The sequence below is a fragment of the Hypanus sabinus genome, chromosome 18 (assembly GCF_030144855.1).
Source record: "Hypanus sabinus isolate sHypSab1 chromosome 18, sHypSab1.hap1, whole genome shotgun sequence".
Classification (NCBI taxonomy): domain Eukaryota; kingdom Metazoa; phylum Chordata; class Chondrichthyes; order Myliobatiformes; family Dasyatidae; genus Hypanus; species Hypanus sabinus.
Window position 1 is genome coordinate 73953572 of NC_082723.1, and position 23534 is coordinate 73977105.

A 23534-nucleotide genomic window follows, 5' to 3' on the forward strand; every position below is an offset into this window, starting at 1 on the left:
AGGATCAATGAAAGATCAACCAGAGAACATGAGATGAAGTGCCCTTGAAAGTGAGTCCATTGGTTGTGGGAACATTTCAATATTGGGGCAAGTGAAGTTGAGTGATATTAAACCTAATTCTGATTCTGAAATCCTGCATCATCCTGGTTTGGAAGAATACTGTTCTTTCCCTGGGGCAAGGTTCAGACCTCCTCAACCAACAGTGCTGTTGGTGTATCGTCAGTAACTGACTGCCGTGGTTTGAAGTAAAGAGCGTCCTTCACCTCTGTGAATGCTGATGTTACTGTCATTCAGAACAGTGGACTATTTACATGTCCAGTTCCACACCAGACTGGACTCTGATCAGATACTGAAAGACCTGCTCTATGGACAGCTGGCAGAGGTTGCTTGTCTAGTTGTTTGCCCACAGCTTCACTTCAAGGACATCTGCACCGGGGACTTGCATGACTGACAGTAGTGATAACCGAGAGGAAGCTACTGACATGATGAAGGAAGCCCTGAACACCACCAGAGATGGAGGAGCTTCATTGTTGCCCTAAACGCCAGCAGCGTAATGGGCAGGAAGTAAGATCAATCTAACCCAGGCATGGGCAAACTACGGCCCGCGGGCCATATGCGGCCCGTTAAGCTTTTTAATCCGGCCCGCAGAACTTGATGAAATTATATTAATAAACCTTGTTAACGTTTTTCCCCCGCAATTCTGGCGTTTTCCCAACAGATGACGCACTCTATATACATGTATGGCGACCCATTTCCTGGCACATCTGAACCGGCTCACAATTAGCCAGCGTTCTGGCTAAGGGAGGTAGCCTGCGGGGATTTGCGAGCACAGAGCTTTGGAGCCTCTGCGCAGGGGGGCAGGTTGAGGGAGGCTTAAAGTGAGGCTGGGGATTTCGAATAAAGTTTTTTTCTTCAACTGCAGTTACCGACTCCGTGTCGTAATTTTAGCGCTGCATGTAGCACACCACTACACATTGACCTTTGTTGAGGTGCAGCGTATTACTCCACATTTGCGCTTTACTCTTTGTTCGGCTCGACCTATTTGTGTGAACAGGCGTTCAGCGTCATGAACATCAACAAAGTCAGCCACAGATCCAAGTTAACTGACCAACACCTCAGATCCATCCTGAGAATCGCCACAACAAAACTAAATCCAGACTTTGATGCGCTGGCTAAAAAGGGAGACCAATAACACTGTTCCCACTGAAATTAAAAATAAGTTTCTTTGTTGTGTTATGTAAAAAATGCATTTGAAAATATTTTTTTCAATAAGCCTTACATGTTATATGTCATTTCTGTTAAGTGATGGACATGAGTAGTGCGCAGGTGCACGTACGTTCTCAAAATAAAAAATGCGCTCCAGATCAAATAATGCGCTCTGCATACTGTTCTGTCATTGTGTGGGTCGTTGTTGAGTTTTGGCACAGTGGACAATTGAATAAGGAGCAGGACAAGTAGACCTGCATCTCCTACCGTTTTTGAAATAAAGACAGTCAGGAGGAGAGTGATGATGATAATATCTTGAAGGATAACAGAATTTTCGGTGCTTTAAAATAATAACTGTTACTATTAAAAAAAAGCTGTATTTTATTCATTTAATTTTCAGTGTTTTAAAAGTCATTTCAATAAATAGCTAAATAACATGGGACTTCAAAGACAGATATTTTGTTGTAATGCATGTGTTCATTTTCAATTGAAATTAAAGCACATGTTTTCTACATATCCCATGATATTTTATTTTCTCTTATGAGGTGTATTACCAAAACACTCCGTCCATCTGCTCCTGGTCCGGCCCCCCTGTCAAATCTTAGAACCCTTTGTGGCCCTTAAGTCAAAAAGTTTGCCCACCCCTAATCTAACCCCTAAGTCCTTATGTCGACAGTCTGCCTGTGTAGTTCTTCAATGAGTTTGCACTGGAATTTGCACAGAAGTTCATTGCTAAACATCTGACATGACTCTGTATCCATCTGCACACATTATCAGACATTTTGGGTCAACTATCAACTTTATTGGGTGACGAGGAGGAGATGGGTCTCTACCAAAGGAGGAGTAAGGCGCCCCTCCCATCTGCAAGCCTGAAGGTCACCTTTGGAAAAGGAGCCCCCACCCTCTGCCAATCAAGCTTGAGTGAAGCCATGGGAGCAGATAGTGGATGGTCTTGTGAACAGTTGGTGCATTTCACAAGTCCTGGTTATGCGACCACTGACACCAGGCAGATAATCTCTTAAGAGTATTGATAATGGCTGGAATCACCCATCTTGTAAAGACATTGCCCAGAAGAAGGCAATGGAAAACCACTTCTATCAAAAAATTTGCCAAGAACAATCATGGTTACCATGATCGCCCACATCATACAACACAGCACATGATGATGATCAGTTTATGCCTTGGAAATAGCTAAGTGCATGAACTTTGGATTAAATATTCAAATTGGGTTAATTCCATCTAATACTGATGTACAATCTTGTAGTGTAGTAATCATTAGGGGCAGCACAGTAGGTTTAACATTACAGGTTCAATTCCTGCCTCTGACTTTGAGGACTATGTACATTCTCTCCGTGGCTGTGTCGGTTTACTCTAGGTTCTCCAGTTTCCTCCAACAGTCCAAAGACATACAGTTGGTAGGTTACTTGGTTATTATAAATTATCCTGTGATTAGGATAGGATTAAATCGGGGATAGCTGGGCTGTGTGGCTCGAAGGGCCTATTCTGCACTGTATCTCAGTAAATAAGAATAACTACTTTTTTTTCTATTAACAGGTCAGCTAATGGATTAATACACATTTGGAACTTAAAGACACACAGGGCAGATACAGTACTGGAAAGCCATGATAAAAATTCAGTAATATGGATACAAACATTGCAATGGAGATACTCTCTCATCAGGTTAGTATGCACCAGAATTTCACTACTTGGAAGCAGTATATTCAAGAATGTAGATTTCTGCACATTTGTTGAAATTCCTGAGAACCACAATGTTTTAACACAGAGGAAATTGACAGGTTAGATTAGAATAACGCACCAGTCAGGGGTACCAAGGATGCATCTCCTGAATTGTTACCCCAAATAAGATCAGTTAAACACCCAAAATGCTGGAGGAACTCAGCAAGTCAGGCAACATCTATGGAAATGAATAAACAGTTGACATTTTGAGCCGAAACCCTTCATCAGGACTAGAAAGGAAGAGGAGAACTCAGAGTAAGAAGGTGGGGAGAGGGAAGGAAGAAGTGGAATGTGGTTGGTAATAGGTGAAACTGGGAGGGGGTAAACTAAAGAGCTGGGTACTTGATTGGTGAAAGAGATAAAGGGCAAGAGAAGGTGGAATCTGATAGGAGAGGATAGAAACAGTAAGGATTGAACTAGAAATCTCCCTGACACCTGAAGTTGAGCTTCTCATTTGTCATCTCATGGAATTATCAAATACATCACATGGTTTAATTTAATATCAGAGAATGTTTACAGTATACAACCTGAAATTCTTACTCTTTGCAGACATCTATGAAACAAGAAACCCCATAGAATGAATGATAGAAACATCAGAACATTGGATTGCAGACCATAGTCTCTTTGGAGGCTTTGCTATTGCTTGCTTGGTGGGTGGTGGGTGCTGATGCTTCTTGTTGGTACAAGTGGGGGGGAGAGGAGGAGGGACAGTTGATGTTGTGCTGTTGCTTAAGTGTGGGGGGGGGGGTTTGGGGAGGACTTCTGGGTTTTGATGTTTCTATCATTCATTCTTTGATGGATGTTTTATGGATGTCTTTGAAAAGTAAGATTTCAGCTTGTATATTCTCTGATACTAAATGGAACCATTGAACCCCGAAGTCCTTTCTACCCCCTATCGCACAAGCAAACTTCAAAGGGAACATCTTAAATAATTCAATAAGTAACAATGAATTGGGGAACGTTATTTGTGTGAAACTAAATTCTTATCCCACTGATATTTGCTCTGTTTAATCCAGGTGCCACCAACCTTTTTTTAATACTATGGTCCTCAACCAATAACTGAGGGATCCATGGACCCCAGTTTGGGATCCCCTGGCTTAAGTGATTTAGTGAGGACATATAAAGGAAGTTGAAAATACAATCTGTTTCCATTCAGTTTTAGATTTGTATCTTTCCAGGTGTATTTTCTGCAGATTGTTTCATATAGGACTGCTAGGTCCTGGCTCATTCCAAATGACTGTCAAGCACTGTAGCCCAAGTTCTCAGGGCATAAGCCAATTGAACCTGGCCCACTTTTAACTCATGAATCTCCTCGGCTATTGACAATAGTAAGAACCTCTGCCGACCCAGAAAGCCCATAACCTTTGTCTAAGCTGGAACCCAAACACAGCCTCAGCCCAGATCATCAGCAGGCTGGCTCGCTACTGCATCTGACTAACAACTGAAAATCAGTCTTGACAAGAAATTAAAGTTGCTCCAACCTGATGGCATGAATTTCAATTTCTCCTTGCGGTGAACAAATTTCCCCCCTTCCCTCTTTCTCCATTCCCCACTCTGCCCTTTTACCTCTTCTCACCTACCTTTTACTTCCCCTGGGTCTCTTCCTCCTTCCCTTTCTCCACTTGTTCACACTCCTCTCCTATCAGATTTCTTCCTCACTAGCCGTTGACCTTTCCACCCACCTTCCAGCTATCCTCTTTCCCCTCCCTCCACCTTTTTTATTCTGGCACTTCCCCTTCCTTCTCAGTCCTGAAGAAAGGTCTTGACCCGAAATGTTGACTGTTTACTCTTTTCCGTAGATGCTGCCTGACCTGCTAGTTCCTCCAGCATCTTGCATGTGTTGCTTTGGATTCCCAGCATCTGCAGACTTCATTGCAGCATTATCACTGAGGCCTGACTTGGTCATTCTGTCAGAAACCTCAAAGTAGTTGGTGGTCAAAATAGAGCTGACAGTGATTTGGGAAGAACAGATTGAGGAGGTGTCTGAGCATAAAAAAGCCAAATACCAAGAGCTGGTAGAGCAGTGCCAGAGACAAGGTTGGAGGGCACAATGCGAGCATATAGAGGTGGGTGTAGAGGTTTTACTGGCAGCTCGCTGTGCAGAACCTACTCTCTCTTTGGCATTACAGGTAGGGGTGGGGTGATGGGGGACTGCAAAGAAAAGAGCCATCATGAATGCTGAGCGAGCCTCTGGGTGGTTGTGGATCAAGAGGTATGGCCCTTGGAGCAATGCTGCTGGGACACAAGCCCGGCTGGGTCACCTGGGCACGAGTGTCTGATGTTGAGAAACCTGAAACACCCGATGGCCCCAAGTTACATCACTGATGATGCGTTCCAGCGCACCCTAGGATGTATATCAGCATCAGGGAAGTGTGTTTGCACGTGTGTGTGTTTGATAAGATAGATGTGTATTGTGCACAATGCACAATGTGTATTATATTAGCCTTTCTCTTAGCAACGTCTTTTCCAAAAGCTCCCTTCTAGAAAGTCCTATAGGGTTGTTAAATCAAAACCTTCACACTATCCAAAAAATGTCTTTCCCCCCCCCATGCCCCAAGGCTGATAATCTGATTAATCATTCTAGTTAGCCCACTCCCACCCCTTCTATCTCAGTCAGTGCACTGCACAATCTTCAAGCCACATTTATTAATGCTGTTTACATTGTAAATACAGTACCATGTGAAAGTCTTAGGCACATGTGCAACATGAAGATGTTTTCAAAAATAATGAATTGCCAAATTTACCTTAAGAAGCAGTAAACCATAGAACTGTAGAACATTACAGAAACAGCCTTTTGGCCCTTCTTGGCTGTGCCGAACCATTTTTCTGCCTAGTCCCACTGACCTGCACCTGGACCATATCCCTCTATACACCTCTCATCCACATACCTGTCCAAATTTTTCTTAAAGGTTAAAAGTGAGCCAGCATTTACCACTTCATCTGGCAGCTCCATTCCACACTCCCACCACTCTCTGTGTGAAGAAGCCCGCTCCTAATATTCCCTTTAAACTTTTCCCCCTTCACCCTTAACCCCTGTCCTCTGGTTTTTTTCTCCCTAGCCTCAATGAAAGCTTGCTTGCATTCACTCTACCTATACCCATCATAATTTTATATACCTCTATCAAATCTCCCTTCATTCTTCTATGCACCAGGGAATAAAGCCCTAACCTATTCAACCTTTCTGTGTAACTCAGTTTCTCAAGTCCTGGCAACATCCTTGTAAACCTTCTCTGCACTCTTTCAACCTTATTAATATGCTTCCTGTAATTCGGTGACCAAAACAGCACACAATACTCCAAATTCGGCCTCACCAATGCCTTATACAACCATACCTTAACATTCCAACTCATACTTAGTACTTTGATTTATATAGGCAAATGTACCAAAACTCCCATTACCACCCTATCTACCTGTGACACCACTTTTAGGGAATTTTGTATCTGTATTTCCAGATCCCTCTGTTCTACTGCACTCCTCAGTACAGTAAAATAATAAATGAAATCAAGTCCAAGAGCACATCAGAGCGGGAGGGCCAGGATCCAAGAGAGAGGTATGATCCAAGATTAGGAAGATTTAAGCACTGGATGTGATTGAAAAGGCCAGGGTATCAGGGCCAGAGGCAAGGGATGGGTGGTTCCACTCACTGCCCCATGAGGTTTACTTAGCTCTGCACTGAACTGAGGCTGTGGATATAACTAATGGACTCCTGGATCGCTTCAGAGATAACTGGCTTTGTTGCTGTGGACTCACTTTCATCAACTTCAGTTGTTTGCTTGCTTTTATTGTTGGCATGATTTGTTCTTTTTTCTGCACATTGGGTGTTTGGTGGTCTTTTTTAAAAAATATTTTCTGTTGGGTTCTTTGTTTTGTGGCTACCTGTAAGGAGACAAATCTCAAGGTTGTATAATGTATACTTACTTTGATAATGAATGTACTTGGAACTTTGTACTTCATTTGGTGTGACTACCCTATGCCTTTAAAACTACATTAATCCCCTTAGGTACACTGTTGTGCAGTTTTATAAGAAAATCAGTTTGTAGGTGTTTCAGTCATCTTGGAGAATATGCAACAGTTCTTCTGCAGACATTGGGGTTGCTCAGCAATCCCTCAATTTAATCCTAACCTAATTCCAGGACAAAATACAATGACCAATGAACCTACTGTAATGTCCTGGTAAGCTTTGAGTGTCCTATTGACTTGGACCCCAAGATCCCTCTGATCCTCCACACTACCCAGAGTCTTACCATTAATACTATATTCTGCCATCATATTTGACCTAACAAAATGAGCCACCCTCACACTTATCTGGGTTGAACTCCATCTGCCACTTCTCAGCCCAGTTTTGCATCCTATCAATGTCCTGCTGTAACTTCTGATAGCTCTCCACACTACCCACAACACCCCCAACCTTTGTATCATCAGCAAATTTACTAACCCATCCCTCCACTTCGTCATCCAGATCGTTTATAAAAATCACAAAGAGTAGGGGTCCCAGAACAGATCCCTGAGGCACACCACTGGTGACCGACCTCCATGACCCGTCTGCAGCCACTCTTTGCCTTCTTTGGGCAAGCCAGTTCTGGATCCACAAAGCAATGTCCCCATGGATCCCATGCTTCCTTACTTTCTCAATAAGCCTTGCATGGGGCACCTTGTCAAATGTCTTGCTGAAATCCATTTCGTTGTCGTGGCTATCCCTCGAGGTCGAGGATGATTGTCTTTGTTCTGTGATCTATTTATGGGCTCTCAAGTGGCTTATGCCAATCTTGACTTTGAAAGTTCTTCCGCATTCAGCACGGGTAGTTCCAGATGGCAGATCGGGCTTTGGTTGTTGCTGCCTCTCTTTCCATTTTCTTCTCTTTTCTTCTAATTCTGCACATCTGTCAGCTTCAAAAGTTGCTGTTCCTTCTTGGATGATGGCTTGCCAGAGTTTCCTGTCCTTGGCATTGGTTTCCCAATTGTTGATGTACATTTCTACATGTTGGCTTTTAAGACGTCTTTGAATCTCTTCTGTTGTCCGCCTCTTTTACGTTTGCCTTCTTTAAGCTGGGAGTAGAAGATTTGTTTCGGCAGATGTTCATCTTTCATCCGAACAACATGACCACTCCACCTTAGTTGGTTCTTGATGATGTAGTCTTCAATGCTTGTTGTTTTTGCTTCATTTAGCACGCTGACGTTGGTTCTTTTATAACCCCAGCTGATACTTAAGAAGTTTCGAAGTCAGCGTTGATGGAACTTTTCAAGTCCCTTCAGATGTTGTTGGTATGTTGTCTAGGTTTCTGATGCATACAGGAGTGTTGAGATTACCACTGCTTTGTACACCATCATTTTGGTGTTTGTTTGGATATCATGATCATGAAAGACTCTTGTTAGGAGATGTCCAAAAGCTGTTCCAGTGCATTTAAGACGATGTTGGATCTCATCATTAAGGTCGACATTGGAGGAGAGGTGACTTCCAAGATACGGAAAGTGGTCCACATTTTCCAGGGTTATCTTGCCAAGTTGAATTGATGGTTCAATCTGATTTGTCTCAGTTGGTGATGGTTGGTAGATGATCTGAGTCTTCTTGGAATTGATGGTAAGTCCAAGTTTCGTGTATGCACGGTTGAAGGCAGTCAGAATCTGTTGTAGGTGGTTTTCTGAGAGAACTGCAACACTGTTGTCATCTGCATATTGGAACTCGATGAGGGAACTTGTAGATGTCTTGTTTTTGGACTTGAGACAGGCAAGATTGAAAAGTCTGTCATCTGTTTTGTAGATGATTTCGATTCCTGGGGGTAAGTTGTCCTTGATAATGTGGATGATTGTCGAAATGAAGGTAGAGAACAAAGTTGGGGCAATCACACATTCCTGTTTTACTCCTGATCTAACTTGAAAAGGCTCACAGTTACTATTGCTGACCATGACTATGGCAAGCATGCCATCGGGGAGGAGTCTCAAGATTCGAATGCACTTTTCAGAGCATCCATAGGTGGATAGGACATCCCATAAGAGTTCCCTTGATAACGAGTCAGAGGCTTTGGTGAGGTCGATTAATGCCATGTACAAAGGAAGTTGTTCATGACATTTTTCTTGTAGTTGTTGCTTTGTGAAGATCATGTCGATTGCTCCACGTAATGGTCTAAAACCGGCTTGTGTCTCTGGAAGGATGTTCTCGGCTAAAGGCTTGAGCCAGTTGTTCAAGATGGGGGTGAGGATCTTTCCTGCTGTTGCTAACAGGGAAATTCCACAATAGTTTCTGCATTTGGATTGATCGCCTTTCCTTTTGTAGATGGTAACGATTGCTGAGTCTCTAAAGTCTGCTGGTACATCTTCATTTATCCAGATCTTGATGAGAAGTTGATGCAGTTGATAACGAAGCGGGTTAACTCCAATTTTGTAGACCTCGGCTGGTATTCCATTGAGTCCAGTGGCCTTGCTGTTTTTTAAGGTGTTGATGGCTTCCTTGACTTCTTCAAGTGTTGGTATTTTGCTTAGGGAGTCGTCAACGGGTTGTTTTGGAATGTTGTTAATCACATTCCTGTCAAATGAGACAGTTTGATTTAGAAGATCTTCAAAGTGCTCCATCCATCTAGAATTGATGTCAGCATTGCTCTTCAGGATGGTTGAACCATCTTTGCTTTTGAGTGGGGCTTGACCATGAGTGGATGGGCCAAAAATAGCTTTAGTGGCCTTGAAAAAGCCTTGAGTGTCATTGGTGTCTGCTGGTTGTTGGATTTCCTGAGCTTTCTTCCTCCACCATTGGTTTTTCAGGTTTCGGGTGCTCTTCTGGTCTGCAGCCTTGCATTCCTGATAGTGCTTCCTTTTGGAGCTGGTGGTTGGTCATTTTGTAAGGTAATGAAAGCTTTTCTCTTTTCGTCGATGAGCTGTTGTATTAGTTTGCCATTATCATCGAACCAATTCTGATGTTTTTTCATCTTGAACCCAATTGTTTCTTTGCAGGAGGTGATGATAGCATTCTTCAATTGATTCCAGTGTTCTTTTGCAGATAGTGGGATTTGTTGAGGCAGTTGTTCTTGAAGATTTTGTTGGAACTTCTGTACATGGTTGATGTCTTGAAAGATGTCAACATTGAATTTCTTAATAGTGTTCTGATTTTGGTGTTTCCTTTCAGGCCGGATCTTCATTCTCATGGTGGATGAGATGAGTCGATGGTCTGTCCAGCACTCGTCAGCACCAGTAACAGTTCTTGTTATCAGTACATCTTGTTGGTCCCGAGATCGTATGATGTTGTGGTCGACGAGATGCCCGTGTTTGGAGCGTGGATACTGCCAGGAGACTGTACCTGTTTTTCTGGCGAACTAGGGTGTTTGTAATCACCAGGTTGTGTTCAGCACATTTGGTGAGGAGGAGTGTTCCATTGGCGTTGACCTTACCAACTCCTTCCTTGCTTATTATTCCAGTCCAGAGCCTATGATCTTTCCCAACTCTGGCATTGAAGTCTCCCAAGAAAATGATCTTGTCAAGTTGGAAACAGAGGAAAGGATATGGTCAAGTTGGGTGTAGAAGTTCATCTTTACTTCATCTTGAGTGTCCAGAGTTGGAGCATAGGCACTGATGATGGTGGCGTGTTGGTTCTTGACAAGCTGGATTCTCAGAGTGATGAAACGTTCATTGATTCCCAGTGGTTGCTCTGTCAACTTCTGAAGTAGGCTGTTTTGGATGGCAAAACCTACTCCATGAATCCTCGGTTGTTCAGGATCAAGTCCTTTCCAGAAAAAGGTGTATTCACCTTGCTCTTCCTTTAGTTGCTCTTCTCCAGCTGTACGGATTTCACTCAGAGCAATAATGTCAAAGTTGAATTTTTGGAGTTCCCGGGCAACAAAAGCAGTTCTCCTCTCAGGTCAGTCTGAGTTTGGGTTATCCAGCAGAGTTCGTATGTTCCAGGTTCCAAATTTCATAGTTTCACTTCTCGATGTTTTTCAACCGCATGATGGTGATCTGTCTGGATGTGGCTTTCCAGACAGGATGGAGTGAAGCAGACTATTTTTAGGGCACCTTTTCTAGCCCCTTCCCGGTTCAGGGTGAGCAGAGTGGATCCTAAATAGGGCTGCTCAGATGTGAATACTGCTGCTGAACAACTTTCCTGCTTCTGTCCAAACGTTGAGTGAATTCACGGCTTTTGTGCCAGACGAGGAACTTCCAGCTGTCATGTTGCTTGCTCCTGTTGCCCTCCCCCGATTGTCGAAAGACTTGAAGAAGTGACTCACAGAACGAAGATGCCTGTGTGTGTATTTGTTTAACGTGTACTTGGTGTTGCACTCCAAGAAGCACACAATACTTCACAAATCAACCAACTGATTCCAATGGCATGGAAACCACGACAATTGGAGCTGATGGGTTTGTTGCAGCCTCCATCTGCCTTCACAGTCATTGAGTTTGAAGTAACTTCATTTGCCTGTTCCATCGTTGAGGTCTTGGTTGGATTGTTCTTTGTCATGCACCTCACCCTTGACCTTACCACCATGGGTGAACCTACCAGGAGCAGAGCTCCAGATGGCATCACTCTCGGGATCTCAGGACCACACAAGCTTCTCCACAGCAATAAGGTGACAATCCATGGAGAAGACACTACGTTTATATGCATATTAAATAGTTAAATAAGTAGTGCAAAAAAAAGGAAATAAAGTAGTGAGGTAGTGTTCACAGGTTCAATGTCCATTTAGAAATCAGATGGCAGAGGGGAAGAAACTGTCCCTGAATTGCTGAGAATGTTCCTTGAGGCTTTTGTACATGGTGACAGTGAGAAGAGGGCATGCCCCGGGTGATGAGGATCATTACTGATGGACCCAGCCTTTTTAAAACATCACTCCTTGAAGATGTTGAGGATACTATGGAGGCTATTGCTCATGATGGAGCTGACTCAGTTTTCAACTCTCTGCTCTTTGATCCTGTACAGTAGTCCCCCCCCCCCCCCCCATACCAGACAGTGATACTGCCAGCTAGAATGTTTGCCATTGTACATCTGTAGAAATTTACCAGTATTTTTGGTAACACACCAAATCTTCTCAAACTCCTAATGAAATATAGCTATTGTTTTGTCTTCTTTCTAGCTGCATCAATATGTTGGGTCCAGGTTAGGTTCTCGAGATATTGATACCCAGAAACTTGAAACTGCTCACTTTTCCACTTACGATCGCTCTATGAGAACTGAGTCTGATGTCTGGACGATTTAATTGCCAGGCTGAATTGGAAGGGTCAAGTACAGGCTAAATCGAGGCGATGAGGTCCAGGCCCCAGAGCGTATCAAAGTGACTGAACCCAATGTTTGAATGATTTGATTGCCTGTCTGAATTGGAAAGGTCGGGGCCAGGCCCCAGAGCACCTCAAAGTGACTGAACCTGATGTTTGGGCGAATCAGTGCCCAGACCAGATTGTAAAGGTCAGTGCATTGGGATGCAAGGCAAAGGACGAGCTGGTTCTGCTCTGCTGAACTAAGGGTCTATGGACAGGACTGTTTTAGTAGACTTCAGTTCAGAATGCTATTTACTTGTTTATTGTTTGCATGATTTGTTTTTTTTTGTGTGGTTGATGATCTTTTAAAAATTTTTTTTGGAGTTTCTTTGTTTTGTGGCTGCCTGTAAGGAGTCAAATCTGAAGGTTTCTAATGTATACTTACTTTGGTAATAAATATACTTTGAACTTTGAAATAACTAAGTTATGGGTTGAATGCTAATGTTTAAAATCGCTGCAATGAAAGCTTTGTTTGAATGACAGATTATTGTTCATTAATTGAAGAAATGTGTTCAGCATCCTGCTTTGTGTTGATAGGTTCCATATTTTCTTCCAGCCAAGGTCGTGATTCGACTGTCTGCATGTGGGATCTAGCTGAAGGGCGTAAAATGGTCGTGGATTCCATTCCTCTGGATAACTATGGATTTTGCCAGTGTTCACTATTGGATAGAGGTGTTGGCAGCTACCTCTTAGCTTTGCCTGGCAAGGATTTGTCAGAGGTAACTCGATAGATCTGAGGGTCCTATTATACAGAGATGCAGTATCCATAAAACATAGGAGTAGACTTAGGCCATTCGGCTTATCAAGTCTGCTCCACCATTTCATCATGATTGATCCATTTTCCCTCTCAACCCCATTCTTCCTGTAACCTTTCACACTCTGACCGATCAAGAACCTATCAACCTCTGCCTTAAATAAGCCCAATGACCTGGCTTACACAGCTGCTTGTGGCAACGAACTTAACATAAGACCATAAGATATAGGAGCAGAATTAGGCCATTTGGTCCATCTAGTCTGCTCTGCCATTTCATCATGGCTGATTCATTTCCCTCTCAACCCCAGTCTCCTGCCTTCTCCCTGTATCTCTCCATGCTCTGACCAATTAAGAACCTTATCAAACTCTGCCCTAAATATACCCAATGACTTGGCCTCCATAGTCACACACGGCAACAAATTCCACAGATTAACCAACTTCCAGCTAAAGAAATTCTTCCTCACCTCTGTCCTAAATGAACATCACTCTATTTTGAGTTTCTGTCCTCTGGTCCTAGACTCCCCCACTATAGGAAACATCTTCTCCACATCCGCTCTATTGAGGCCTTTCAGCATTTGATTGGTTTCAATGAGATTCCCCTTATTCTTTTAAATTTCAGTGAGTTGGGGCCCAACGCCATTAAATACACCTGAAATGACAAGTTTTTCAATCCTGAAATCATTTTTATGAACCTCCTTTGAATCCTCTCCAATGTCAGGACATAATTTCTTAGATAATGGCCCCAAATTTGCTCACAAAGCTCCAGGTGAGGCCTCACCAGTGCCTTATAAAGCCTCAACATTACATCCTTGCTTTTATATTCTTGCCCACACGACCAAAAAAATCCTCCTCATCTCTGATCTAAGTGGACCGCTCTCTATTTTATGACTATGACCTCTGGTCCTAGATTCCCCCACCATAGGAAACATCCTCTCCTGTAGTCAATCCATGCTTAGGTATTTTTACAAATTCCCCTGAAAATTTTGTTCAAATATTAATTGAATCATGTTGGCTCGATTCCATTCTCTGTATGTAGTCAATGGCTTTGTTTTTAGAAACATAGAATACCTACAGCACAATACAAGCCCTTCAGCCCATAAATTTGTGCTGAACATATCCCTACCTTAGAAGTGACCTAGGGTTACCCATAACCCTCTATATTTCTAAGCTCCATGTACCTTTCCAGGAGTTTCTTAAAAGACCCTATTGTATCTGCCTCCACCACCATCACTGGCACCCCACACTCTTCATCACTCTCTGCGTAAAAAAACTTACCCCTGACATCTCCTCTGTACCTCCTTCCAAGCACCTTAAAGCTGTGCCGTCTTGTGCTAGCCATTTCAGCCTTGGGGATAAAGCCTCTGACTATCCATACAATCAACGCCTCTCATCATCTTATACACCTCTATCAGGTCACCTCTCATCTTCCATCGCCCCAAGGAGAAAAGGCCAAGTTCCCTCAACCTATTCTCATAAGGCATGCTCCCCAATCAATCAACATCCTTATAAATCTCCTCTGCACCCTTTCTATGGTTTCCACATCTTTCTTGTAGTGAGGCAACCAGAACTGAGCACAGTACTCCAAATGGGGTCTGACCAGGGTCCTATATACAGTTGAAGTCAGAAGTTTACATACACCTTAGCCCAATACATTTAAACTCAGTTTTTCACAATTCCTGACATTTAATCGTAGAAAACTTTCCCTGCCTTAGGTCAGTTAGGACCAGTACTACATTTTAAGAATGTGAAATGTCAGAATAATAGTAGATAGAATGATTTATTCCAGCTTTTATCTCTTTCATCACATTCCCAGTGGGTTAGAAGTTTACATATACTTTGTTAATATTTGGTAGCATTGCCTTTAAGTTGTTTAACTTGGGTCAAACATTTTGGGTAGCCTTCCACAAGCTTCTCACAATAAGTTGCTGGAATTTTGTTCTATTCCTCCAGACAAAACTGGTGTAACTGAGTCAGGTTTGTAGGCCTCCTTGCTCTGTTACGTACCTGTGCCTGTCACATGATCATGATGTAATTGAGACTGTGCTGGGCATGATGTAATGGTCTTGTGATGGTAGAGTGACGTAATTTTCCCCACCAGTGAGAGGTCATGTGGTAGTTTTTTTCAACAGGGTATAAAAGGAGAACCCCTCCCTGTGATGCAGGGCAGTTCATGGTTGAATTCATCAGCGACTCTGTTCTGCTGCATATTTGATTTTATGATGCAGTTTCTTTTTATAAGTGGAGTTTTAATTTCTACTGTAAGAATTGTTGTGCCAGCAGTTCTGAAAATCACTGCCAGTTAAAGTCCAGTCGGAGAGTGAAGATTTATCGAAGTTCGGGAAGCTGAAAGTTCGAGGAAAGTTGATGTCAACAGTAAACAGGTTCAACCTTATTTAATCTTCGTACAAGGAATTAGTAATTTGTGTCCAAGATAGCTCCTGCATTTCTGAAAGCAGAAAGAGTTGGATGCAGAGTTTCGCCAAGGAAAGGTCAGTGCCTTTAAGCCGTTTATTTCCTTCAATCGTAAATCCCTCTGCAAAGCATACTTCGGCTGGGATCAGCAGTAATGTCATGAAAGAGGATTTTATTACTTCAAGGAAAGTCTCTCCTAACCGACTGTAAATCATTTTGGACTTTTTGCAATACTACTTAAAAGAACTCAGTTCACATTTCTCGCTTTAAGAACTGTTCGAGCTACCGTATAGCAGTCCACTTCCGGTTAAGTTAGTCGTTTGTTTACTTTTGGGATTTTTTTAGCAGTATTTAATAAGTGCTTTATTTGTTATAAAAACCTGTCTCAATTATATATTCATTGTTGCTGAATTGTAACAGCTCGCACATGCTTTTTCAGTTCTGCCCACAAATTTTCCATTGGATTGAGGTCAGGGCTTTGTGATGGCCACTCCAATACCTTGTCTTTGTTGTCCTTAAGCAATTTTGGGGTCATTGTCCATTTGGAAGATCCACTTGCGACCGAGCTTTAACTTCCTGGCTGATGTCTTGAGATGTTACTTCAATATATAACACATAAATTTCCCTTCTCTTGATGCCATCTATTTTGTGAAGTGCACCAGGCCCTCCTGCAACAAAGCATCCCCACAAACATGATGCTGCCACCCCCATGCTTCACAGTTGGGATGGTATTCATCAGCTTGCAAGCCTCACCTTTTTTCCTGAAAGGCTGATTAGCAAGGAAGAAGCCACTGCTCCAAAACTGCCATAAAAATGCCAGACTACAGTTTGCAAGTGCACATGGGGACAAAGATCTTACTTTTTGGAGAAATGTCCTCTAGTCTGATGGAACAAAAATTGAACTGTTTGGCCATAATGACCGTTGTTATGTTTGGAGGAAAAAAGCAATGCTACCAAATACTAACGAAGTGTATGTAAACTTCTAACCCACTGGGAATGTGATGAAAGAAATAAAAGCTGAAATAAATCATTCTCTCTACTATTATTCTGACATTCCACGCTCTTAAAGTAAAGTGGTGATCCTAACTGACCTAAGACAGGGAATGTTTTCTAGGATTCAATGTCAGGAATTGTGAAAAACTGAGTTTAAATGTATTTGGCTAAGATGTGTGTAAACTTCTGACTTCAACTGTAGCTGCAACATTACCTCTTGGCTCTTAAACTCAATCCTACGATTGATGAAGGCCAATGCACTGTATATCTTCTTAACCACAGAGTCAACATGTACAGCAACTTTGAGTGTCCTATGGACTTGGACCCCAAGATCCCTCTGATTGTCCACACTGCCCAGAGTCTTACCATTAATTCTATATTCTTCCATCATATTTGACCTACCAAAATGAGCCACCTCATACTTATCTAGGTTGAATGCCATCTGCCACTTCTCAGCCCAGTTTTGCATCCTATCAATGTCCTGCTATAACCTCTGACAGCTCTCCACACTACCCACAACACCCCCAACCTTCATGTCATCAGCAATTTACTAACCCATCCCTCCAATTCGTCATCCAGATTGTTTATAAAAATCACGTAGAGTAGGTGTCCCAGAACAGATCCCTGAGGCACACTGGTGACCGACCTCCATGACCCATCTGCAGCCACTCTTTGCCTTCTTTGGGCAAGCCTGTTCTGGATCCACAAAACAATGTCCCCTTGGATCCCATGCCTCCTTACCTTCCACAGAAAGTGTCCATAGCAGGGGTGATTGATAAGTTCATGGCCAAAGGTAGAAGGAGATGAGTTATATCTCTCTCGTTACATGCACATGCAGTACGACTCTTTGAGTGATTATGCAGAAAGTTTGAAGTTAATAACTCATCTCCTACCTCAGGCCACAAACTTATCAATCACCCCATGCTGCGGACACTTCTGGAGGTCCAAGACGACAATTTCCACAAAGAAGGGATCCGTATGCTTCATGACTGCTGGACTGTGTGTGTAAATGTAGGGAAAATAAATGTGCTAGATTTTCTAAAATCGACTCATTCTACCTTAGGCCATGAACTTATCAATCACCCCTCGTAAATGCCAAACAATAAATGTACCACGTGATACAGATGATATTTCTGAAATAAAAATAATCGTTGTGAATATCCTGTTTGCACTAGAGTAAAGCAGTTTGTTTATATTCAAAAACACAATGATGGTATTGATTGAGACACAGTGGAGATAATCAGTATCTCGAGTAGTGACAATGGAGTTTTACTTTCCTATGGGACAACTTTGTGATTTCTAATTATTACCAAATTGTTGCCGGTGACTTTCTGTGTCAGTTAGAGCCTGTAGGCCTGGCATACCATTATATTAATTGCCTTTATTCTATTTGCCACCTTTCTAAATATAGATGACAGCTTGCTATTTGCTAGTTATTACCATATTGCTGCTGGTGGCTTTCTGCGTAGACTACAGCCTGGAAGACTGGCGTGCCATTAAATTGATCGTCTTTATGATATTTAACTCCTTTCTTAAAATATAGGTTAAGATTATAGATCTACCTAACAAGACACCAGTCTGGACCATAAATCCACCAACAGATGCTAAACTGGGCATGCCGATGTGTCTGAAGCTGTGGCAGGTAAAACGCACCGAATGCGTTGCAGAAATCTGTGCACTGACTCATTTTGCCTTGAGCATGTGATTCATGTTTTGTTCAGCTGTTATTTTTTTCTGTTTTCAGCTTGTCTCCCGTTCATCCGCAAAACTAATTTTTTTGGAACACTGATGCACTTATTGTTGCAGACGGTCAGACAGCAGGCGCTGTTTGTTTCGTGCTAAGTGCACGGGTGGGGGCAGAGGGGTGGCTGAGAAGTTTGGCACTTTGTCAACGTCAGGAACAGGAAATAATAATATTGACTTTAGACTATTTTGTGATTAGCAAGATATTCTTTCAAAAAGATGTTTAATTACAAAGCTACTGGTTAGGTACCTTTAATAATAATGATTCTAAACCAGTGAGATCTAGGGTAATCATAAATGGTCTAGGTTCTGTACTTAAGTGACTGAATGTAGAATGGTATACAGTACTCTATAAAAAACTTAGGCACATGTATATAGTTAGGGTGCCTCGGACTTCTGCACAATACTGTATTTCTCAATGTGGAGCAGAGAGTGAGTTTGTAAATCTGGCGGGAACAAAGGCTGTTGGGATTGGGGGCGGGTGGAGCCCCGTGGGAGGGGTGTGGGGCAGGTGGCAGAGAAAGAGTGGTGGGGGTGGGGCAGGTGGTGCAGGTGCAGACGCACCCAACCCTAAGACACCAGGAAAGGTCATTTGATTCCAAACAATTGGTTTACTGATCATTACAGAATGTCTCTCTGGTGCTCCCTCCCTCCCCTCTCCCTTCCCCTTTTCCCAACCTTGATTTCCTTCTCCCTGGTCCTTCCCACTCTCAGTTCCCAATAGGGACCCATGACATGGTAGCTTAGTGGTTAGCACAACGCTTTACAGTACCAGTGATGTGGGTTTAATTGCCAACACTGCCTGTAAGCAGTTTGTATGGTTTCTCTGTGACCATGTGGGTTTTCACTTGGTGTTCTGGCTTAGTTTAATTGGTCATTGTAAATTGTCCCGTGTTTAGGCTGGGGTTAAATTAGGAGTTGCTGGGCTGTGCGGCTCGAAAGGCTGGAAAACGGCCTACTCTGTGCTGTATTTCAATAAGGAAGGAGAAAGAATATCAGAATGAGGCCATGCATGGATATTGTTGACAAATGTTCCTTGTAAACTTTATTTACTTGCTATTGGCACATAGTAATTACAATTTAACAGGGGAAAAAGTACTTGGTGACAAAACTGAAAATATCAGCAGTGGCTTCTCTTTTGATGCTGTTTTTGTGTTACTGAAGTCTTTCTTGGGCCTGTGGACAAAGGAGTTTGTTACACATCTCATTTGTCTTCTCAGAGCCCTGTCCTATGGGATTTGATGTAGTTTTGCTGATGAACCCTTTGAGACTTTTTTCCATCCATTTCAGCTGGTTTCTGTTTTTTGACTGCTTCTTAATGCTCCACACCTGTTGTACTGGATACCCTTCACCCTAATGTGACCTTTATTAGTATTGTGGAAAACATGCACTTATTAAGCAGTTTATTTTAACTTATTTATTCTTGGCTAAAATTTGAACTCATTGAGGGATGGCAAACCATTTTTAATAATAGTATTATTATTAGTTGCCTGTCATGCTGCTGGCGTTTAAGGCAGCAATGAAGGTCCTCCATCTCTGTTGTCTGTCTTTGGTCACATAGAAGAGATCTTCAATTTGTTTCCATAGCATTTTTTTTTAACCAGTCAGGATTGTTAGCCCCAAGCTGGAGGACCGGTGGACCACTTTTAGTTTGGCCTCTTCCCTTTGACCTGTTTGTTATGGGAGACCTGACCAACAGCCAAAGCAAAAGGCCCTGATTCCAGCCAACATAGCTCTCTGGGTCATTGAAGCATGCAAGCCTGCAAACCCCGCAACAACTTTGTGGTCCTCTTGGAGTTTTTAACAGCAATAACATACACAATATGCTGGAGGAACTCAGAGGATCAAGCAGCATCTATGGAAAGGAGTAAAGCGCCAACATTTTGGGCCGAGTCTTGATGAAGGATCATTCAGTTCATTACTCCTTTCCATAGATGCTGCCTGACCTGCTGAGTTCCTTTGGATTTCCAGCATCTGCAAAATCTCTTGTGTTTACCTTTTTAATAGCTGCAGTTTCTATGGACTCCATTATACATTTAATAATGCGATTTATTAAATAAAGGTAAAATATAATGTCACAAAAGTGTTAGGCACATATATATAGCCTGGGGGTCTAAGACTTTTGGACAGTACTGTATTTGTCCATGTGTGGTGGAGAGCAAGTTGGTATATCTGGTGAGGGTGGAAAGTCACAGGAGGGGTTTGGCACAGGTGGCAGAGAAGGAGTGCCGGGGGCGGGTGGCACGGGTGCAGACATACCCAGCCCTGAGACACCAGGCAAGGCCATTTGATTCCAAACAATTGGTTTATTGATCATTACAGAATGTCTCTCTGGTGCTTCCTGCTCCCTCCCCTCTCCCTTTCCCAGCTATGTAAATGTGCTTAAGACTTTTACACAGTACTATAATTATAGGAATCAGTGAAAATATAGAAAGCCTAAAGGGGGCGAACAGAAATAAAAGAGAAATGAACATTTGCAAGATGTTCTCAACAATAATTCTAGCTCTAGAAACACTAGGTCGATAATGTTATCAGACATGATACAGTAAATTTCTGATCATCTGGCATGCCAGGGACTTTGTTGGTGCTGGCCTGATCAACTTTTAGGGGTGGTTATTTTTATCAATATCCTAATTTGGCAAATGCTGTACATTAGCCATGGTTGGCAGCTTGTCTTGGAGAAGGAAAACTCTGACCTTAAGCCGACATTACCTGTACCCAATCATGGGGAAGGCATTGCGAGTAAACCCCAAGTGAAACATCTGGGGGTAAGGCTATCCTACCTTGAGTTCAGTGGAGCTCCTAGACCACAAGACCATAAAATATAGAAGCAGAATTAGGCCATTTGGCCATCGAGTCTGCTCTACCATTTCATCATGGCTGATCCAACTTTCCTCTCAGCTCCAATTTCCTGCTTCCTCCCTGTATCCCTTCATGTCCTGACTAATCAAGAATAGATAATAGGTGCAGAAGTAGACCATTCGGCCCTTCGAGCCTGCACCGCCATTCTGAGATCATGGCTGATCATCTACTATCAATACCTGGTTCCTGCCTTGTCCCCATATCCCTTGATTCCCCTATCCATCAGATACTTATCTAGCTCCTTCTTGAAAGCATCCAGAGAATTGGCCTCCACTGCTTTCCGAGGCAGTGCATTCCAGACCCCTACAACTCTCTGGGAGAAGAAGTTTTTCCTTAACTCTGTCCTAAATGACCTACCCCTTATTCTCAAACCATGCCCTTTGGTACTGGACTCTCCCAGCATCTGGAACATATTTCCTGCCTCTATCTTGTCCAATCCCTTAATAATCTTATAAGTTGCAATCAGATCCCCTCTCAATCTCCTTAATTCCAGCGTGTACAAGCCCAGTCTCTCTAACCTCTCTACATAAGACAGTCCAGACATCCCAGGAATTAACCTCATGAATCTACGCTGCACCTCCTCTATAGCCAGGATGTCCTTCCTTAACCCTGGAGACCAGAACTGTACACAATACTCCAGGTGTGGTCTCACCAGGGCCCTGTACAAATGCAAAAGGATTTCCTTGCTCTTGTACTCAATTCCCTTTGTAATAAATGACAACATTCCATTAGCCTTCTTCACTGCCTGCTGCACTTGCTCATTCACCTTCAATGACTGATGAACAAGGACTCCTAGATCTCTTTGTATTTCTCCCTTACCTAACTCTACACCATTCAGATAATAATCTGCCTTCCTGCTCACACTTATTCACATTAAACGTCATCTGCCAAGTATCTGCCCACTCACTCAGCCTATCCAAGTCACCCTGAATTCTCCTAACATCCTCATCACATGTCACACTGCCACCCAGCTTAGTATCATCAGCAAACTTGCTGATGTTATTCTCAATGCCTTCATCTAAATCATTGATGTAAATCGTAAACAGCTGTGGTCCCAATACCGAGCCCTGTGGCACCCCACTAGTCACCACCTGCCATTCCGAGAAACACCCATTCACCGCTACCCTTTGCTTTCTATCTGCCAACCAGTTTTCTATCCATGTCAATATCTTCCCCCCAATGCCATGAGCTCTGATTTTACCCACCAATCTCCTATGTGGGACCTTATCAAATGCCTTCTGAAAATTGAGGTACACTACATCCACTGGATCTCCCTTGTCTAACTTCCTGGTTACATCCTCGAAAAACTCCAATAGATTAGTCAAGCATGATTTGCCCTTGGTAAATCCATGCTGGCTTGGCCCAATCCTATTACTGCTATCTAGATATGTCACTATTTCATCTTTAATAATGGACTCTAGCATCTTCCCCACTACTGATGTTAGGCTGACAGGACTATAGTTCTCTGTTTTCTCCCTCCCTCCTTTCTTTAAAAAGTGGGATATCATTAGCCATTCTCCAATCCTCAGGAACTGATCCTGAATCTAAGGAACATTGGAAAATGATTACCAATGCATACGCAATTTCCAGAGCCACCTCCTTTAGTACCCTAGGATGCAGACCATCTGGACCTGGGGATTTGTCAGCCTTCAGTCCCATCAGTCTACTTATCACTGTTTCCTTCCTAATGTCAATCTGTTTTATTTCCTCTGTTACCCTATGTCCTTGGTCCATCCATACATCTGGGAGATTGCTTGTGTCTTCCCTAGTGAAGACAGATCGAAAGTACTTATTAAATTCTTCTGCTATTTCTCTGTTTCCCATAACAATTTCACCCAATTCATTCTTCAAGGGCCCAACATTGTTCTTATTTATTTTCTTTCTCTTCACATACCTAAAAAAGCTTTTGCTATCCTCCTTTATATTCCTGCCTAGCTTGCGTTCGTACCTCATTTTTTCTCCCCATATTGCCTTTTTAGTTAAGTTCTATTGTTCCTTAAAAATTTCCCAATCATCTGTTCTCCCACTCACTTTAGCTCTGTCATACTTCCTTTTTTCTTAATGCTATGCAATCTCTGAGTTCCTTCGTCAACCACTGTAGCCCCTTTCCCCCTTTTGAATCCTTCCTTCTCCGGGGGATGAACTGATTTTGCACCTTGTGCATTATTCCCAAGAATACCTGCCGTTGCTGTTCCACTGTCTTTTCTGCTAGGATATCCGTCCAGTTAACTGTGGCCAGCTCCTCCCACATAGCTCCATAGTTTCCCCTGTTCAACTGCAACACTGACACCTCCGATCTGCCCTTATCCTTCTCAAATTGCAGATAAAAACTTATCATATTATGATCACTCCCTCCTAATGGCTCCTTTACTTCAAGATTGCTTATCAAATCCTGTTCATTACACAAGACTAAATCCAGAATAGCCTTGTCCCTGGTCGGCTCTCTTACAAGCTGTTCCAAGAATGCATCCTGTAGGCACTCTACAAACTCCCTATCCTGGGGTCCAGCACCAACCTGATTCTCCAGTTCACCTGCATGTTGAAATCCCCATAACTACTGCGACATTACCTTTGCCACATGCCAATGTTAACT

General features: G+C 42.7%; 1 protein-coding gene across 8 annotated transcripts in view; it reads left to right on the plus strand.

Annotated features, from left to right (window-relative positions):
• gnb1l (guanine nucleotide binding protein (G protein), beta polypeptide 1-like) overlaps positions 1-23534 on the plus strand; it is a 77955-nt gene that overhangs the window by 34447 nt on the left and 19974 nt on the right. For all 8 annotated transcript variants that reach the window (XM_059994670.1, XM_059994671.1, XM_059994673.1 and 5 more), the window contains 3 exons: positions 2761-2886; positions 12734-12896; positions 17880-17978. In XM_059994670.1, coding sequence (XP_059850653.1) covers positions 2761-2886; positions 12734-12896; positions 17880-17978 — 388 coding nt within the window. The remainder of the gene's footprint in view (positions 1-2760; positions 2887-12733; positions 12897-17879; positions 17979-23534) is intronic.